This window comes from Camarhynchus parvulus, chromosome 23 (genome assembly GCF_901933205.1).
Source record: "Camarhynchus parvulus chromosome 23, STF_HiC, whole genome shotgun sequence".
Classification (NCBI taxonomy): domain Eukaryota; kingdom Metazoa; phylum Chordata; class Aves; order Passeriformes; family Thraupidae; genus Camarhynchus; species Camarhynchus parvulus.
The window spans coordinates 2,204,216-2,223,535 of NC_044593.1; the positions used below are offsets into that span (position 1 = coordinate 2,204,216).

The 19,320-nt window shown below is 52.4% G+C and overlaps 1 protein-coding gene across 1 annotated transcript in view; it reads right to left on the reverse strand.

Moving 5' to 3' along the window:
• Positions 1 to 19,320, reverse strand: part of CSMD2 (CUB and Sushi multiple domains 2) — a 250,322-nt gene that overhangs the window by 16,234 nt on the left and 214,768 nt on the right. Inside the window, exons 45-57 of the mRNA XM_030964453.1 lie at positions 17,658 to 17,738; positions 17,457 to 17,570; positions 16,077 to 16,265; positions 14,441 to 14,587; positions 13,644 to 13,832; positions 10,981 to 11,166; positions 7,860 to 8,033; positions 6,809 to 6,982; positions 5,956 to 6,129; positions 4,972 to 5,160; positions 3,058 to 3,231; positions 1,977 to 2,159; positions 1,092 to 1,268 (exon numbers count right to left, since the gene is read on the reverse strand). Coding sequence (XP_030820313.1) covers positions 1,092 to 1,268; positions 1,977 to 2,159; positions 3,058 to 3,231; positions 4,972 to 5,160; positions 5,956 to 6,129; positions 6,809 to 6,982; positions 7,860 to 8,033; positions 10,981 to 11,166; positions 13,644 to 13,832; positions 14,441 to 14,587; positions 16,077 to 16,265; positions 17,457 to 17,570; positions 17,658 to 17,738 — 2,151 coding nt within the window. The remainder of the gene's footprint in view (positions 1 to 1,091; positions 1,269 to 1,976; positions 2,160 to 3,057; positions 3,232 to 4,971; positions 5,161 to 5,955; positions 6,130 to 6,808; positions 6,983 to 7,859; positions 8,034 to 10,980; positions 11,167 to 13,643; positions 13,833 to 14,440; positions 14,588 to 16,076; positions 16,266 to 17,456; positions 17,571 to 17,657; positions 17,739 to 19,320) is intronic.

The following is a 19,320-nucleotide window of genomic DNA, read 5'->3' on the forward strand; positions in this document are numbered from 1 at the left end:
GCATCCAGCTGGAAAACACAACCCCAGAGCGAGGTTTTTCCATTAGGTCCCAGCAGAATTCCCTGGCTGAGCTGCTGCCGGTGCCAGGCCAGGCTTCAGCAGAGTTTCTCAGGGTGGCACTCGTGTGCTTAGGATTTGAGCTTTCCTATTTTCCATCTATTTGTAATCCTGGAATTCTGTAGTGTAGAATTCTAAACTCCACATACAGTGCGAGCTGCTGCTTCCCCATTTTGGGCAGACACAACAATTCCTCTCCAGGCCTGGCAATCAAGGACACCTCACTGCCTCAGGCCCTGAGAGATGGAAACAAAATGAGTTGGGGGCAGCAAACTTGGGGTCAATGACTTCATTACCTCAAGCTGTAATTGGAATTCATTAACTCCCAATATGCAAATGACCCAAAATTATAAAAGTGTGAAACCCATGACCCATAATCCATTTTTTGGGTGTAGCCCCTGGGAGGCTTTGTCTGCCCTAAATGTCCCTGAAGGCCCTTCAATAAATAGAACTGATTTTTGTTCCTTTAACTTTGTCTGGCCTCTGTGTTTAGATGGCCCCAAAAGGCACCATGTGGGCACAGCTGGGCCTGGCAGCTCATCCTTCCCCTCTCCCTGTGGCAGGATTCCATCCCTGTGATGCCTTGGGAAGGCTGCCCTAGAACAGAGGCTGGACAGAGTTAAAAAATAAAGCAGAGATTTATTAAAAAGCCTCAATGGATCCACCTTGGGCAGCACAAGAGCCCAGCCAGGGCTGCGCCCAAGATGAACCAAAATGGTCACAAAAAAATGGACAACTGGTTACAAGGTCTCACATTTTCGTAAGTTCTGCTTCCATTTGCATATTGGGGTTAATTGTCCAATTATGAAGTCCCACCCTTCTTGTTTTTCACTCTCCAGCCTACGAGGTTTGCGCTCTTGGGGCTGAGGTTTGGATCATTTGTCCTTGGTCCCCAGCTGGAGCAGGAATTGTTTTGTCCCCCTGCTCTGTGCACAGAGCTCACCATCCCTGATATGAACCCAGACCCACCCACTAAAGCAGCAAAGAACCTGAAAAATATAAAAGTTAAAACCTGAGGTGCCACCAGTGCTCACCAGTGCACTCGGGGCTGGTGCCAGTCCAGGTGCCATTGACGGTGCAGTGCCTGCTCAGCACCCCAGTGGAATAATAACCCTCCCTGCACTGGTAGATGATGGAGCTGGAGAACACCAGGCCGTCGTTGAAGATCACCCTGGCGTTGCTGGGTGTCCCAGGGTTCCCACAGGAAATCACTGCCAGGGGAAACGGGGAAATTCAATTAAAATCACCCAGAAACCACCAACCAACCCCCAGGACTCCGAGGGGTTCCTCCTGCATCGCCTGTCCTCAGCAAAGGCAAGTTCTGGGGACAGGAGAACACTTCTGGGGACACCAGAGCCGTTCTGGAGACATGAGAACACTTCTGGGGACACCAGAACCATTCTGGGGACACCAGAGCAGTCCTGGGACTATCAGAGGAATTCTAGGGACATCAGGGCAATCCTGGGGACACTGGAGCAGTCCTGGGGACATCAAAGGAATTCTGTGGACAGTACAGCAGCTCTGGGGACATCAGAGAAATTCTGGGGACACCAGAATAGCTCTGGGGACACCAGGTCAGCTCTGGGGGCATGAGAGCAATTCTGGGGACGCTGGGACAGCTCTGGGGACACAGGGGCAGCTCTGGGGATATCAGAGCAATTCTGGGGACAGTGCATCAGTCCTGGGGACACCAGAATAGCTCTGGGGACACCAGAACATCTCTGGGGACATCAGAGAAATTCTGGAGACACCGAGGCAGTTCTGGGGACAATGGGGCAGTCCTAGGGACAGAAGGGCAGCTCTGGGGACACCAGAATAACTCTGGGGACACCGAGGCAGCTCTGGGGACACCAAGGCAGCTCTGGGGACACTGGGGCAGCTCTGGGGACACCAGAAGAGCCCCCGTGGCCCAGCAGTACCTTCGCACTCGGGCTGCGTGCCGCTCCAGGAGCCGTTGGAGTGGCAGATCCTCTCGGAGGAGCCCCGCAGGGAGTAGCCGGGCTCGCAGCTGAACCTCACCACGCTGCCCACGTCGAAGGCGTCCCCCAGCCCGATCCCATGGGAAGGGATCCCGGGGTCGCCACACACGCCCTGGCTGCCCCCTGCCAGGAGAGCACAGAGTCACCAGAGCCACCAGGGATGGTGGCTCTCGTCACCCTCATCGGGAATTCCACCCCCAGCAGAGCAGTGGAATTCCAGATTAAACATTCCCCGGTTCCCCAAGCCCCCCTGGTTTTTGAGCTGGATGCAAACATGGCCACAATTCCTGAATCCCAAGCATCAGCCCCAGGGATGTTTCCCCTCCATGAAGGAATTTCCACGTGCTCCAAGCCAGCCCTGAGCAGCTGGCACTCAGGGAACAAGGAGAGGTTGGGGCATGGGAGGAAGGGAAAAGGGAAAAGGGAAAAGGGAAAAGGGAAGGGCTGGGGACATCCAGGGAAGGGAAGTTCAGGGAAGGGAGGTGCCTCATCCTCAAGGCACAAGGAGTAGGTGATGATGGGTGGGAGGTGATGACCATTAATGGGGTGACCACGAATGGGTGACCATGAATGGGTGACCACAAACGGATGACCACAAATGGGTGACCATGGCCAGCTGACGGTGTCTGGGTGACCATGAACAGGTGACCAAGAACAGGTGACCAAGAACAGGTGACCATGGACGGGTGACTGTGGCTAGGTGACCATGGCTGGGTGACCATGAATGGGTGACCAAGAACAGGTGACCATGGACGGGTGACTGTGGCTAGGTGACCATGGCTGGGTGACCATGAATGGGTGACCAAGAACAGGTGACCACGGCTGGATGACCACGGCTGGGTGACCACGGCTGGGTGACCACGGCTGGGTGAATGAATGACCATGAACGTGTGACCATAAATGGATGACCATGGTCAGCTGACCATGGCTAGGTGACCATGGCTAGGTGACCACGAACAGGTGACCAGGGCCAGCTGACGGTGTCCGTGTGCCCCCCAGTGCCCTTCCCAAGGCCCCTCACCTGAGCAGTGCGGCAGGGAGCCGCTCCAGCGCCCATCCAGCTGGCACATCCGCGTGGCATTGCCCACCAGCGTGCGCCGGCCCAGGCAGCTGTACCTGACCACGGAGCCCACCGTGTGCTTGTCCCCCGAGATCTGCGCGTGGGGAGGGGACCCGGGGTGGCCACACGACACCACTGCAACAGAGACACAGCTTCAGCCCCCGGGGGTTCAGAATTCTGGCTTGGGGGGACCTTAAATGTCAGTTAATTCCACCCCTTTCCATGGGCAGGGACGCTTTTCCCTATCCCACGTTGCTCCAAGCCCTGTCCAGCCTGGCCTTGGACACTTCCAAGGATGGGGACACTTCCAGCTGCTCTTGGCATGTGTGCCAAGGCCTCCCCATCCTCACAGGGAAGTTCAACACACAAAAACCAAACATGGGAAAACCTTTTTTTTTAAACTTTGAACCCCAGGAATCCAAGGAATCAGTGTTAAAACTGACCTGGGTTTCCAAATGCCCACAAATCCTCCAAATCCCAACATTTTGAGAATGGAGATCCCTTGTACTCAAGGGGGCTGAGGGAGCCTGGGATTGGGGTTTTAACAGGAATTCCCTCCTGGCTGTGGGAACATGGATCATCACTCACCAACTCCCCAGGATCCATGCAAGGGGTGAGGACAGGACTAAAGGAAAGGAAAATGTGCCCAAAACTGCTCGGTAGGATTTGGTGTGGAGGGATAAATGTGGGAAAAACAAAAGGAACAATCCCAGCTTTGGAACAGCTCAAGCCAATTGGAATTTCTGGAGTTCTGAGGCCATTCCCGAGGGAAGGGAATGGGATTGAAGCTGGTTTAGTGCACAAAGGGACAAACTGGTCATGCTGGGGTGGGGCTGCTCCTGCCTGCACCTCCCTAAGGCAGCTAAAATCCACTCTGGATCCCAAATTCCCAGTGTAAGACTGGGACTCACTCACTCAAGTGAGCCCTCACTCAGGTGTAACCTCACTCAGGTGAGTTTCCACTCAGGTGAGCCCTCCCTGTGCTCCAGAGCCACTCCTGCCCTCTCCACCTGCACTATCCCAGCTGGATCCTCTCCTCAAACCCCAAAATCCATTGGGATTCCACCTGAAACCCCCAAAATCCATCAGGATCTACCTGTCCTTACAAAGAGAATGTCCCTAGCAGGATCCTCTCCTCAAACCCCCAAACCCACCAAGATTCCACCTGGAATTCCCAAATTCATTGGGATGCACTTGTCCCTACACCTGGAATACCCACATGTCCTCTCAACCCAAACAGGGACTAACCCCCCAACCACAGATCCTTCCCTACACAGAGAACCCCCTCCAGCAGGATCCTCTCCACAAACTCTAAAACCCATCAATCCCCATTGGGATTCCAAAAAATAAAACAACACCTCCCCTCCTACACAAACCCTGCATATCCCCCCAAAATCCATTGGGATTCCACCCAGAATCCCCAAAATCCATCGGGATCTACCTGTCCCTACACAGAGAATGTCCCCTTTCCTCAAACCCCAAAACCCATTAGGATTCCACCTGGAACCCCTCAAATCCACTGCGATCCACCTGTCCCTACACAGAGGAGCCCCTCCAGCAGGATCCTCTCCTCAGACCCCAAAATTCATTGGGATTCCATCTGAAACCCCCAAATCCAATGGAATCCACCTGTCCCTACACAGAGAATGTCCCTCTCCTCAAACCCCAAAATCCATCAGGATCCACCTGTCCCTACACAGACAACCCTCTACAGCAGGATCCTCTCCTCAACCCCAAACCCCCTTCCCTGGGAAGCTCCTGAAACCACTGGGATCATTCCCAAGTGGAATTTTTTTGGGGGGAGTTGGATTTTCCCTCATGAATCCTGCTAACCCCCACGAGATGGGCTGGACAGGGAGGGTCGGGGCCACTTACAAAGGCACTGGGGGAGGGCTCTGTCCCACGTGCCATCGCCCTGGCACGTCAGGACGTGCGTTCCCAACAGATAAAATCCGTGGATGCACTGATAGGACACGGTGGTGCCGAAGCTGAACCTGTGGGGGCCGCTCGGCTGCACTTGCCGGACGCTGTTTTCCAGGTGCCCGGGGTCAGAACAGTTCACAACTGCAGAACAAACAACAGAACAACACCCAAAAAAATAACGGGAAGAGAAGGGTGAGGCAGAAAATGTGGGGTTCTCCAAAAAAAAAAAAAAAAAGAAGGTGGGAAGTTGAAGGTGTTATGCCGATTTAAGATTTTTTTTTTCCCCCGCCTCTGAGATTTTTGAGGGTGGGAGTGGAAAAATTTCTTGTGAAAAGGGGGGTAAAAAGAGAGTCCAGGCAATCCTGCAGGGTCTCACCCAGCAGCAGAGGCTGGATCTCCAAACTGGGATTGAGATTATCCAGCTGGGAATAACTGATCCCAAACTGGGATTTTTTGGGGATAATTGGTAATCCAGCATGGCCAGAGATCCTGGATTAGGGGAATGCGGAGGGAGGGAGTGCAGGGAGGGGAGGGGATTTGGGAAGTGAACCTGAGTGCTGATCCCATGGGAAAAAAGGGAAAAGGGCTCTGCACAAAGGTGTGGGAAGATATTTCCTGGGAAGATAAACAAGGAGGTTGGACAAGGTGATTTGTGGGGGAGCAGAGGAGAGATCTGATTTTCCATGGACACGGATTGTGACCGCCAGGGTGTGTTTCTAGGGCTGTGCCTGCCTTTAACACCCTCTGACCCCAAATTTGGGTCTGATCCCAAATTTCCTTTTCCAACACACTCCAACACCTTGGAGAACGCGGAGAGGTGAGAAAATCCCATGGGATTTACAGCATCCCTGGCATCTCCAACCACATCTCCAGGGTGGTTTCCAGGGATTTCTGGCTTGGGATCATGGAGAAATCCCTGAGGAAGCCCAGACTGACCTCGGCAGGAGGGCAGGGTGCTGCTCCACTGGCCATTGGCCAGGCACTGGGATTGGGAAGCTCCCTCCAGGCGGAAGCCGGGGTTGCACTGGAATTTGGCCACGTCATTGAGGTTGAACTGGGAGCCCTGGGTGAGGCCGTTGGGGGGGTTGCCAGGGTGGCCACAGGTGATGGCTGCAAGGACAAAATGGAAATTTGATTTATTCCTGGAGAAAAGTGGATTACTCATAGGAAAAAGTTCCAGAGATAGGAGAGCATAAAAAACCCCAAATCAATCCCCAAATCCAAAGATTTGGGGCCTCTCTGTTGAGATACAGGATGACATTGAAAAAAAGGGATTTTTTTTTGGGTTTTACTGGCACCGGGAGCTCCCTGCATCCAGGAATTCCCTGCATCCCTCTCCAGGCAGCCGAGTGCCAGGATCCCACTGATTTACACCACACATCCCTCTCCGAAAATCCCAGCTCCTGCTCTTAACCCCACACCACCCCATGTAGATGCCATGAGACAGAGAAACAGCAAGCGTTTCTCACAGCGGCCTGTGAGAAATTTTAAGAAACCGGAAACACGCGATAACCTGTCGACTACAAACAACTTGCAAGTGCTGTATTTCTACTTTATTTTCCCGTTCCTCTCAAAGACAACGCGTGAGAAAGATGCTTCTGTTAGTCAGCCAACAGAATAAAATCTGCCGTACTGCTCTATAAAAACCGCGCGGTTCTTTTGAATAAAGCCTTCTTTGCCTTTTCTACGATCCTGCCCCGACCCCGGCGCATGAGTGACAACCCCAGGCATCCCAAACTCTGCTGTTCCCTCCCTCTCTTGCCAGGGTGAAGGAATGACAAGTACTTACGCACACAGACAGGCGTTCTCCCGGACCAGCGGTGGTCCTGCTGGCAGATGCGCACGGACATGCCGATGAGGCGGAAGCCGGGCTGGCACTGGTACACCACGCTGCCGCGGTAGTTGTAGTTCTCCCCGTTGATCTGCCCGTTCACAATGGGGCTGGGCACGCCACAGTGCCCGGCTGGAGGGGGGGAGAACAGCAGCAATCAGCTGGGCAGCCCAGCAAAGGCGTCCCCAAAGGGCATCGCCCGGATCTCTGCGGGATTGGGGTGAGGAGAAACCCAGACTGGGTGGGGTTGGAAGGGAATGCAAGGGTTGTTCACAGGAACACCTCTACCATGCCAGGTCCAACCTCTCCTTGGACACTTCCAGCTGTGGATGGGGCAGCCACAGCTTCTCTGGGCATGGATGGGGTCTGGGCATGGATGGGGTCTGGAGATACCCAGATTGGTTTGGGTTGGAAGGGAATGTAAGGGTTGTCCACAAAGACACCTTCCACCGTGGTTGGAAAGGAATGCAAGGGTTGTCCACAGGGACACTTTTCACCATCCCTGGTCACTCCAATCCCTGTCCAACCTCTCCTTGGACACCTCCAGGGATGGGGCAGCCCCAGCTTCTCTGGGCGTGGATGGGGCTCACAATGCCCAGATTGGTTTGGGTTGGAAGGGACATAAGGGTTGTCCAAAGGCACACTTTCCACCATGCCAGGTCACCCTGTTCAACCTCTCCTTGGACACCTCCAGGGATGGGGCAGCCCCAGCTTCTCTGGCCAATCCATACCATGCTGTTTATAGGGAAGAATCCACCCCAATATCCATCCAAACCATCCTCTTTCACCTCCAGGCTGTTAAGACTCAGTTGCCATAAACAAACATCTCCGCCCCAAAACTCTCCCAACACCTCACACCTCTTCAGGGCGCAGGAATCCAACTCTGCCTCCCTTTTACACCCCCTTCAAACCCCGCAGGGTGGACGTCAGTCCCTAAACCCCCTGTTCCCTCCCGAGGAGCCTTCCCCACAGCCGTGGGTGCCCCAGGAGCTCCCCAAGGGGTACCTACCCAGACACCTGACCTCAGCCCCGCTCCAGAGCCCGTTGGCCATGCACTCCCTGACCCGGGAGCCCACCAGGGTGTAGCCAGTGTTGCAGGAGAAGATGGCAGTGGCCCCATAGCTGGTGAGGGTCCCGATCTTGTTCCCGTTGGGAGGCGTGGGCAGGTCCCCACAGGAGATAACTAGGACAGATCCCAAAGGATAAGTGAGAGAACAGGCTGGGTTTTGAAGGAATGCATCCAGGCACGGCACCAGGAGTTGTTGCTGGAGTGGGAAAGTTCATTAAGTAACTCCAGGAATTGTGATAATTCCAGAGCCATGTTAGGCGAGGCGACAAAAATAAGAGCTGTTAATATTTATGCTTCAGTACACAGGGAAAGCACTGAAGACAGGCTGGGAAGGAACCAAAGGATTTTTTCACACCAGAACTTCCTCACAGAGGAATATTTTTCTGTCATTAAGCCTGATTATTCCCAGAAACCCCACAGAATCATGAATGGGGTGGGTTGGAAGGGACATTAAAGGCCATGAGTGGGGACGTCTCCCATTAGGCCAGGCTGCTCCAAGCCCTGTCCAGCCTGACCTTGGAACGGCACAAAGTTCCCAATTAAAAGTGACACCCAACTTTCCCCCACAATCCAAAATCCCAAGATCTGCAGAGCCCAGCTGGGTTTGTGGGACGCAGGAGCCTCTGAAAACCCAACTCCCCCTCAGAACTCTTGGTTTTATCTTCATTTTCTCTGCCTTCAAGCTCTGCCAACCCTCCAGAGCTCCCGCTGGGTGCTCCTGACCTCGGGGCACTGCCAAGATCCTGTCACTGGGATTTAGGTGGCAATAAGGCTGAGGGAACAAAAGGAGGTCAGGCTCCTGCTCCCGGATCCAGAGGAAGAGCTGGCAGGGGGAAAAGTACATCTGTCGCCCACGCCAGCAGTCACAGCTCCACAAACAAAGGCAGGCAGCAGGGAAGGAGAGGTTTTGCTGCCTCTGTCTGCACTTGGAGAGAAAAACCCTCCACCTCTGACAAAAGGAGAGATGCAAAGCACAGCAGTGGTGTCAGAACAACTGAGAGCTGCTGGTGTGCCCCGTTGGGTTTGATTTGCAGGTGACACTGTTACCCTTGTAAACCTGGTGTTTGTGTGAGAGCTGAGGCTTGACAGCAGAGCTCTTTGTTTTTCCTCCTTAAAAGCCCTGACTTCAGAGCAGCTGTGACAGAGAAGCTGCTGGGACCCCACAGCAACAGCTGAGCTGAAGGGCTTGAGGTCCCAGGGAAGTGCTGGGATTAAACCAGGAATCACATCCAGACGTCTCCTTGCATCCCAACTCCCTTCCAGCAGCTCTGCTGTCTCTGCCAGGAGTAATTAAGTTCTACCCCACAGCAGGGACACCTTCCATGATCCCAGTTTGCTCCAGCATGGCCTGGGACACTTCCAGGGATGGGGTGGGTTGGAAGGGATGGGGCAGCCACAGCTCCTCTGGGAAAACCATCCCAGCCCTTCCCTGCCCTCCCAGGGATGGATTTCCTCCCCAGATCTGCACCAAACCATCCCATCCTGCACTCAAAGTTTCGATCATCCACCAGCACCATCCTGAAACCCTCGAGACTGGCATTTGCTGAGCCCAATCACAAAACCAGCCCCTGCTGATTTCCTCCCAAATTCTGCACCAATTTCCTCCCAAAATCTGCACCAAACCATCCCACCCTGTACCCAAAGGGCACCATCTCCTTGGTTATCCATGGTCACCCACCAGCATCATCCTGAACCCCCAGGGCTGGGATTTGCTGAGCCAAAAAACAAAACCAGTCCCTGGTGATGCTGCCCTGTGAAATCCACCCACCCGAGCCCCTCCCCACCCTCATAGGGATGGATTTCCTCCCAAAATCTGCACCAACCCATCCCATCCTGCACCCAAAGCTACGATCACCCACCAGCACCATCCTGAAACCCCCGGGCCTGGCATTTACTGACCCCAAACACAAAACCAACCCCTGGTGATTTCCTCCCAAAATCTGCACCGATTTCCTCCCCAAAATCTGCACCAACCCATCCCACCCTGTACCCAAAGCTATGATCACCCACCAGCACCATCCCGAATCCCCCGAGGTTGGCACTGACTGACCCCAAACACACCCCCAGCCCCCGGTGCCACCCTGGGGTGCCCCTGCTCTTACTTTTGCAGGTGGGCACGGGCTGCCCGATGCTCCAGGTGCCGTTGGCCTGGCAGCGGATGACCCTCTGGCCCGTGTAGTAGTAGCCAGGGTCACAGATGAGCATCAGCTGGGCGTTGTAGTGGTACTGCACCTCGTAGGTGAGGCGCCAGCGGCCGGGCTCCACCGCGATGCTGCCGCGGGGAGTTAGGGGGGGGAGGGAAAAAAAAAAAAGCAAAAAAAAAAAAAAAAAAGAAAGCCACGAAAATGGCACAGGAAAGGACACGGAAATGGAACCACGGGGAAATGGCACAGCTGGGAGGGGAAACGGAGCAGAGAAAATGGAACACAGGAAATGGCACACGGAAAATGGCACACGGAAAATGGAACATGGAAAAGGCACACGGAAAATGGCACACGGGAAATGGCACACGGGAAATGGAACACGGGAAATGGCACACGGGAAATGGCACACGGGAAATGGCACACGGGAAAAGGCACACAGGAAATGGCGCACGGGAAATGGCACACGGGAAATGGCACACGGGAAATGGAACACAGGAAATGGCACGGGGAAATGGAACACGAAATGGACATGGGAAATGGCACACGGAAATGGAAATGGCACAGGGAAATGGCACACAGGAAATGGCACACAGGAAATGGCACACGGGAAATGGCACATGGAAAATGGCACACGGAAAATGGCACACGGGAAATGGCACACGGAAAATGGCACATGGAAAATGGCACACGGGAAATGGCACACGGGAAATGGCACACGGAAACATGGAAAATGGCACACGGGAAATGGCACATGGAAAATGGTACACGGGAAAATGGCACACGGGAAATGGCACACGGAAATGGCACACGGGAAATGGCACACGGAAAATGGCACGGGAAATGGCACACAGGAAATGGCACACGGGAAATGGCCCGGAAATGGCCCTGCTGTCTGGGCAGCCCCAATCCCCACTCACCCAGGCACAGAGGGGGCTGGTTCCCGTTGCTCCACACTCCCTCCTGCAGGCACTCGGTGCTGGGCTCGGCTCCTGGCTGCAGCTGGAATCCTTCATTGCACTGGTACACGGCCTTGGTGCCCACTGTGTACTCCTTCCCAAAGACAACCCCGTTCCTTGGGGCTCTGGGAATGCCACAGGAGAGAGCTGGGAAGAGAAAACACCCCCCAAAAAATTATAAAAAAAATCAGGGAGCTGCTGGTTTTATCCCAAACCGCAATCCCGGATCCCAAACTTTCCTACTGGGAGTGCCCACACTTCATAAAGGATGGTCAGGGCCTTTAGCTGGTCAGACTGACCCCAAGAAATGCTAGAAAGTCTCTTTTCCCAGCCCGGCGCTTGAAGAAGGAGTCAGGGCTCTTCATTTCTTGGTCTCAAGGTTGTTTACTGTATCTTATTTATAAAATTCTTTCTCCTGTCCTGCCGAGGTCTGCTCAGCAGGACAGACAGAGGCACTCTGATGTTATCTTTTTATACTAAAAACTACGTGTACAATATTTACAGTTACTTCCCAATACCTATCACCTATGTTGGACAGTGCACTTTTACTCTAAACCAATCTAAAAGTGCCAACATCACAGCAGAAGATGGAGGCCAAGAAGAAGAAGGAGAAAGGCTGGACACGCCCAGTTCCCTCCATCTTGCCTCCTGAACCCCCATTCTAAAAACCCCAAAATCTATTTTTCACCCTGTGATAAATTCACTATCATTCTACTTAATTTGTCGTGGCCTTGCAGATCTTCATCTAAGGTTGGTAACTTGCTCCACGGGTCATAATCAAAACCACAGGGGCATTTTTGGGCATTCTGAGCCCCCTGGCAGGGGTCTTGGCTGCTCAGGACAGCCAGAGGGATGTCGTGGGTCCTGACAAAGGATCAGCTTTTGCACCAGCAAAGCCAACCCTGAATCCCAGTTTCTCCTGGAAGAGGCTCTGGCTCACACTTCCCATAATATCTGTCCCATCAGCAGAGTGCTCTGAGTTTCCACGCGGAGACAAAGGATCCGACAGCGGGAACACTTTGTGTTCACACCCCGCAGCAGCACCGACCCCAAACCCCTCTCCAGGAGCACTTCTGCACCACCCAAGGCAGCAAATTGTGGAATTGTGTTGTGGCAGAAGGGGGGCTAAATCTGGCCTCGTGGCTGAGGAGGTAGAGGGGAGGAATTTGGGGGGAAAATGGAAAAGCAGGCGTGGTGCCAGGTGGGTGCTCCCAAGGGGAGGCTCTGCACCATTCCTGCTGGGATCCTGGGCTCAGGGGGCAGGGCAGGGAGGGGACAGCAGGTGACAGCCAAAATGCACAAACAATCACGCCCATTTATGCTGTCACCCTTTTTCCCAACCCTGCCAGCGCTGGGAAATGTCCCCAGATCTGCTTTTCCAGCAGCATGAGGAGGAGGAGGGAAAGCAAATCCAGACCTGACTCCAAACCCACCCTGTGGTACCCATCCCTCTCCAAGCCTGGCTGTGGGGAAAAGGGAGATCCACTTCCCTCCTGAATGGAGAAGGTGGGATGCCCAAAGGAAGAGCAGCCTGAACCTGGGAAGCTCCACTGGGAAGTTCCTAAGGGCTCTGTGGGGTTGGGAGATGGGCAGAACCTGCCAGAAGACACAGCCCTAACCCCTGACCCCAATATCTGCCTGTGCTTCCAGACAAACCCATTCCCTCCTGGAGCAGCCCCAGCTCAGCTCCTGAGCCACTCCAACACACTCCCCTTCCTGGTGTTCCCTGTGCACAAAAACAGGGCTGGAAAAGCAGGAAAAAGTCACTTTTTGGTGACATGGAGCCCAGTGAGGGCCAGAGAGCCCAAACTTTGCCTGTGCAGGAGCATCAGCAGAGCCCTGGGTCTCTCCCCATGCAAGGCCCAGCTTTTATCCCATTCCTACCCCAGCATGGAGCAGGATCCCAGAGCAGCTGGCAGGTGAACTCTGAGAGGTGTCAGCAGCGCCAGAGGCAGGATCAGACCCATCCCTGGCGGCACTGATGGCGACAGGAGTGTCACTGCAGCGAGCTCAGGGCTGGCCAATCCCTCTCCAAGGCCTGCTGTCTAGACAGGCTGCCAGGCTGAATACCAATGGCTCTCTCAGGGAAAAGAAAGCACCTGGAAAATCCAGCCTTTTCCCTGCTGCTCTTTTCCAGCTCCCAGTCATTCCTTTTCCTCTCTGCCATCTATTCCCAAAGCCTTGGAGATGAGGATCACCCTAAGCGCCCCGAGCTTGTTCTCAACTCCCAATTACCCAATTCCAATGTTGATTTTTTTTCACTGCTTTTCCAGGGAATCTCAGAACTCAATCCCAACGCGTCCCTGCTCTCACCTTGGCACAGGGGGGTGGCTTCCCTCCAGTGGAAGTGGCCCTGGGGGCGCTGGGTGCCAGGCTGAATACCAATGGCTCTCCCAGGGAAAAGAAAGCACCTGGAAAATCCAACCTTTTCCCTGCTGCTCTTTTCCAGCTCCCAGTCATTCCTTTTCCTCTTTGCCATCTATTCCCAAAGCCTTGGAGATGAGGATCACCCTCAGCGCTCTGAGCTGGTTCTCACCACAGAACTATCCAATTCCAATATAGTTTTTTTTCACTGCTTTTCCAGGGACTCTCAGAACTCGATCCCAACGCGTCCCTGCTCTCACCTTGGCACAGGGGGGTGGCTTCCCTCCAGTGGAAGTGGCCCTGGGGGTGCTGGGTGCAGGTGGAGGTGCTGTGTCCCACCAGGCGGTAGCCGGCGTCGCAGCCGAAGCGCACGGAGCTGCCGGGGCGCAGCCCAGAGTGGCTCAGGATCATCCCGTGGGCTGGGGGCTGCGGGAGGCTGCAGTAGGGAGCTGGCAAGGAGGGCAGGGAAAAGCAAACCAGTCAGCAGCAGGGTCGTTCCCTTCCCACTCCCAGGAATTACACCGAGCTTCCCCAAAAACCCCAGAACAAAAATAGGCGATGGATAAACGTGGAGTGGAAGTGGGGATGGAGTGCAGGGCTCTGGTCTGAGCTTCACCCAGCTCCAGGAATAAGGAGTCATTCCTGGTAATTAAATATTCCTTAATTCATTTGCTGAGCAAAGCCTGGACAGACTTTTCCAGTGCCTGGCCACCACCTCACCCAGAAACCTTTCCCAATATCCAGTCCCTGGCATCAATGACTGTCCACATCAGGCTTCTGGTTCTGAAGAGTGGTTGGGAAATGAGCCAAAGCTCCAAGGTTTCTCCCTGGAGTTTCTCCTGATTGTGATCCCACAATCCTGATTATTACAGAGTGGCTGAGACTGAGCCAAAGCTCCAAGGTTTCTCCTGGACAGACCCTGCCTTTCCCAACCTTCCCAGCTGGGAACGCGCCCGGCTTTGTGCCTCCCCTGCCTTGGCAGCTCCTGCCCTGTCAGCTGGATCTCTGCAGGAATCCCATGGATTCTCTGCTGCTGGCAGAGGCAGCTGGGACTCACCAGAGTAGCGGATTTTGAAGCCTTTCCTGTTGTAGGCGTGGTCGGAGGACCAGCGCAGGAAGACGCTGTTCCCGCTGCTGGTGACGGTCAGAGGGGCTGAGTAATTCCCACTGAGGGACAGCAGCAGGGGGCTCTGCCCCGAGGGACCTGCCAGGAACAGGGGACAGGGAAAAGGGACAAGTCACAGTGTGGCATTCACATTTTTTTTTGAAAAATTCCTTCGCTCCAGGAGTCTTCTCTTGGGAAGCTGAGAAGCCTCAGAGAAAAAGGAAAACAATGATTATTTGATTTGTTTCTCCTGTGTTTTGCTCCTTTGGAATGTCTTTAACAAGGAAAACAATTCTTATCTCATTTGCTTCTCCTCTGTTTTGCTCGTGTGGAATGTGTTTGGAGATTGTTTACCCACGGGTGATTGTTCCATTGGATTCTGCTGTGAGTTGTTTTCACTCTTTGGCCAATCAGGGCCAAGCTGTGTCAGGACTCTGGAAAGAGTCACGAGTTTGCATTATTATCTTTTTAGCGTTCAGTAATTATCCTTTCTGTATTCTTTAGTATAGTATAGTACAGCATTCTTTAATATAATATAGTATCATAAAATAATAAATTAGCCTTCTGAGAACATGGAGTCAGATGCATCATTCCCTCCTGCCATGGGGCACCCCGCAAATACAACATCACAGCAGCCATGGAGCTCAGCGGGGCTCAGTGTCCCTGCAGGAGGAACAAGCACAGGGAGATTTCCCTGAGGAAAGGCAGCTCCCAGCTCTCTGTGGAGTTCCAGGGCTCTATGGGATCCAGGAGCAAAGCAGATCACAGGAAAAGCAGGATTTTGCTCAGGTCCTCACAGTGACCCCAGGAGCACCAGCACAGCCTCTGTGTCTGCTCTGTTGATCCTGAGAATCCTCTCCCCATTCCCAAGAACTCCAGGGGCTGCAGAATCTGCTCCCTGCGGCCTTCAGGGATGAGAATTCCCACTTTCCCAACTCATCCCCTGCAGCAATCTCTGCTGCCATCCCCCTCCCAGGAGTTTCCCAACTGTCACAGACACGTTTTATGAAAAATCCTTTCCTTAGGATTTTTCATCCTGAGGAGCTGAGAGGCCTCATGAACAAAATGTAAACAATGGTTATCTGCTGCTGTGGAATGCAACAGGTGCATCTGTGACTGGTCTCATGTGGTTGTTTCTAATTAATGGCCAATCACAGTCCAGCTGGCTCGGACTCTCTGTCTGAGACAGAGCCTTTGTTATCATTCCATTCCTTTTCTATTCCTTGCTAACCTTCTGATGAAATCCTTTCTTCTATTTTTTTAGTATAGTTTTAATACAATATATATCATAAAATAATAAATCAACCTTCTGAAACACAGAGTCAGATCCTCGTCTCTTCCCTCATCCTCAGACCCCTGTGAGCACCATCACACCCAACTCCTGCCCCTTGGAAAAATCCTTCAGATCCACCCCAAAAAAATCGAATTTTAGCTGTTTCCTTATGCCAGGAATCAGTGAGGAGCTTTCTGGAAGGCCAGCAGGAGGTTCCAGGTGGGAAGCTGGCCCTGGAATGCTCCTTCCCCTTGACTGGTTGGGATTATGGAACCCCAGGAAGGTTTGGGATGGGATGGGGAGGGAATCTCTCACCATCGAAGATTTCAAACTCATCAAACTGCTTCTCGCTGAGGAAGTACTCGATGGTGAGGGAGATGTTGTATCCTGGCTCCACCTTCACCACCCAGGAGCAGGTCTGGAAGTGGGGGTAACTCCCCAGGAAGCTCTGGCTCAGGATCACGCCGGTGGAATCCGTCATCAGCTGGTTCATGGGGCAGTGCACTGGGGATGGAGGTGGACATTCAGTGGGAATGAAGGTGAAATGAACATTTTTCAGAGGAAGGATGGAAGCACAAGGTCTGTCCTGATGGGCCAGCTCGAGGCAGAGCACGACCCCTGCATTCCTTGATTCCTGGGGCTCAAAGAATCCCAAAATCCCAACAATTTTGTCACACTCCAAGAAAGGAGCAAGGAGCAGCAAAGCCAACAAACCATTCCCACTGCTTTGATCCCTGGGGCTCAAAGAATCCCAAAATGGGATCCCAAACTGGGACATGAGAACTCCAATTCCTGCTCAGGGAGGGTCTCACTCCCTCCTCCCAAAATCCCAAAAATCCCAACAATTTTGTCACACTCCAAGAAAGGAGCAAGAAGCAGCAAAGCCAGCAAACCATTCTCAAAGCCTTGATCCCTGGGGCTCAAAGAATCCCAAAATCCCACAAATCCCAACAACTGTCACACTCCAAGAAAGGAGCAAGAAGCAGCAAAGCCAACAAACCATTCCCAAAGCCTTGATCCCTGGGGCTCAAAGAATCCCCAAATCCCACAAATCCCAACAACTGTCACACTCCAAGAAAGGAGCAAGAAGCAGCAAAGCCAACAAACCATTCCCAAAGCCTTGATCCCTGGGGCTCAAAGAATCCCCAAATCCCACAAATCCCAACAACTGTCACACTCCAAGAAAGGAGCAGCAAAGCCAACAAACCATTCCCACTGCTTTGATCCTTGGGGCTCAAAGAATCCCAAAATGGGATCCCAAACTGACACATGAGAACTCCAATTCCTGCTCAGGGAGGGTCTCACTCCCTCCTCCCAAAATCCCACAAATCCCAACAACTGTCACACTCCAAGAAAGGAGCAAGAAGCAGCAAAGCCAACAAACCATTCCCAATGCCTTGACCTCTCCCAAAACGAGCAGCACCACAACCAGCATTCTCCTGTGGCACAAAAACCTCTCCAGGAATCCCTGGGAACTTTGTTAGAACCAAAGCTGGAACCACAGCTCATCCCATGGAATTGTTAACTGGGACATGAGAACTCCAATTCCTGCTCAGGGAGGGTCTCACTCCCTCCTCCCAAAAACCCCACACTCCTAAAAATGGGAAAATGAACAACAAGGATGAAAAACGTGCCAAAAAACGTCCCCCAGCTCCTTCCCTGAGCAGGGAAACGTGGGATTTGCAGATTTTTTACCTTCACAGGTGGGTGGGGGCCCCTCAAACTGCAGGTGGGTGCCCAGTTTGCAGGTGAGGATTTCGTTCCCGATCAGGGTGAAGCCGGGGAGGCACCGGTACCTGACGATGTCACCTGGGGAGGGATGGAGAACAGGGATGGGTGGGGGAAATGCACCAAAAAAGGGGGATTGAGGATGAGGAGGACGAGGGAAGGCTTTACCGATGTTGAACTCCTCGTTTTCTGTGACGATCTCGGCGTTGGGAACCATGGTGGGAGGCTGGCAGCGGAAAAGCTGGAAAGCTGGGAAAGCAAGGGAGGAGCAGCACATCCTGAAGGCAGCCGCGATGGAAGCAGGGAAATTCCTCCCTCCCCACCAGGAAATTCCTCCCTCCCCACCAGGAAATTCTCCTTTTCCACAAGGAAATTCCTCCATTTCCAAAAGGAAATTTCTCCCTCTCCACCAGGAAATTCCTCACCCCCCACCAGGAAATTCTCCTTTTCCACCAGGAAAATCCTCCCTCTCCACAAGGAAATTCCTCCCTTTCCACCAGGAAAATCCTCTCTTTCCACCAGGAAAATCCTCCCTCTCCACCAGGAAATTCCTCCTTTTCCACCAGGAAAATCCTCCCTTTCCACCAGGAAAATCCTCCCTCTCCATAAGGAAATTCCTCCTTTTCCATCAGGAAAATCCTCCTTTTCCACCAGGAAAATCCTCCCTCTCCACCAGGAAATTCTGCTGTTTCCATAAGGCAATTCCTCCCTCTCCATCAGGATATTCCTCCCTCCCCACCAGGAAATTTCTCCCTTGCCACAAGGGAATTCCTCCTTTTCCACCAGGAAATTCTGCTTTTTCCATAAGGAAATTTCTCCCTTTCCATTAGGAAATTCCTCCTTTTCCATCAGGAAAATCCTCCCTCTCCACCAGGAAATTCTGCTTTTTCCATAAGGTAATTTCTCCCTCCATTAGGAAATTCCTCCTTCTCCACCAGGAAACAGAATTGGCCAAATCCAACCAGATCTTTCCCCCCACAAATCCCACAGAGACAAAGGCAGGAATTTGTATCCTGATGTTTCTTCCACCCCAAAAGGAAGATTTTGGACAATGTTTTTCCTTTGGGAATGTCACCAGCACTTTTTGGGATGCTGAAAAAGGATATTGGTGGACTCAGTGGAATTCAGCCACCCACCCAGGCTGCTCCAGTACCTCCTAAATGAAAATATTATCCAGGGAATCCCATCCCTTTATTTCTTCTAAAAACCTGGAATTAGTGATTTTTTCCCACAAAGATTTCCAAGAGTGAGAATGTTTCCAGCTGCAAATCCTTGGAGTTCTCAGAGTGACTTGAGCAAAGTCCAAGTGAAAAAGGTGAAAAAGGGCAAAATTTGCAAAACTTTGTGGGGGAAAAAAAAAAACTGGGCTGGAAAACTTCCTGCAAAAAAATGAACTGAAAAACTCTGTGGAGAAAAAAATAACTGTTTTGAAAAATTTTGTGGAAAAAAACTGGACTGGACAACTTCATGGAAAACCTGGGCTGAAAAACTTCCTGGAAGAAACTGAGCTGAGAAACTTCCTGGAAAAAATTGGTTTGAAAAATTGTGTGGAAAAAAACTGGGCTGAAAAACTTCCTAGAAAAAAAAATTGGTTTGATAAACTTTGTGGAAAAAACTGAGCTGAGAAACTTCCTGGAAGAAACTGGTTTGAAAGACTTCGTGGAAAAACACTGAGCTGAGAAAACTTCCTGGAAAAAAACTGGTTTGACAAATTTTGTGGAAAAAAAACCATTGGGCTGAAAAACTTCCTAGAAAAAACTGGTTTGAAAGACTTTGTGGAAAAAAATTGAGCTGAAAATCTTCCTAGAAAAAACTGGTTTGAAAAATTTTG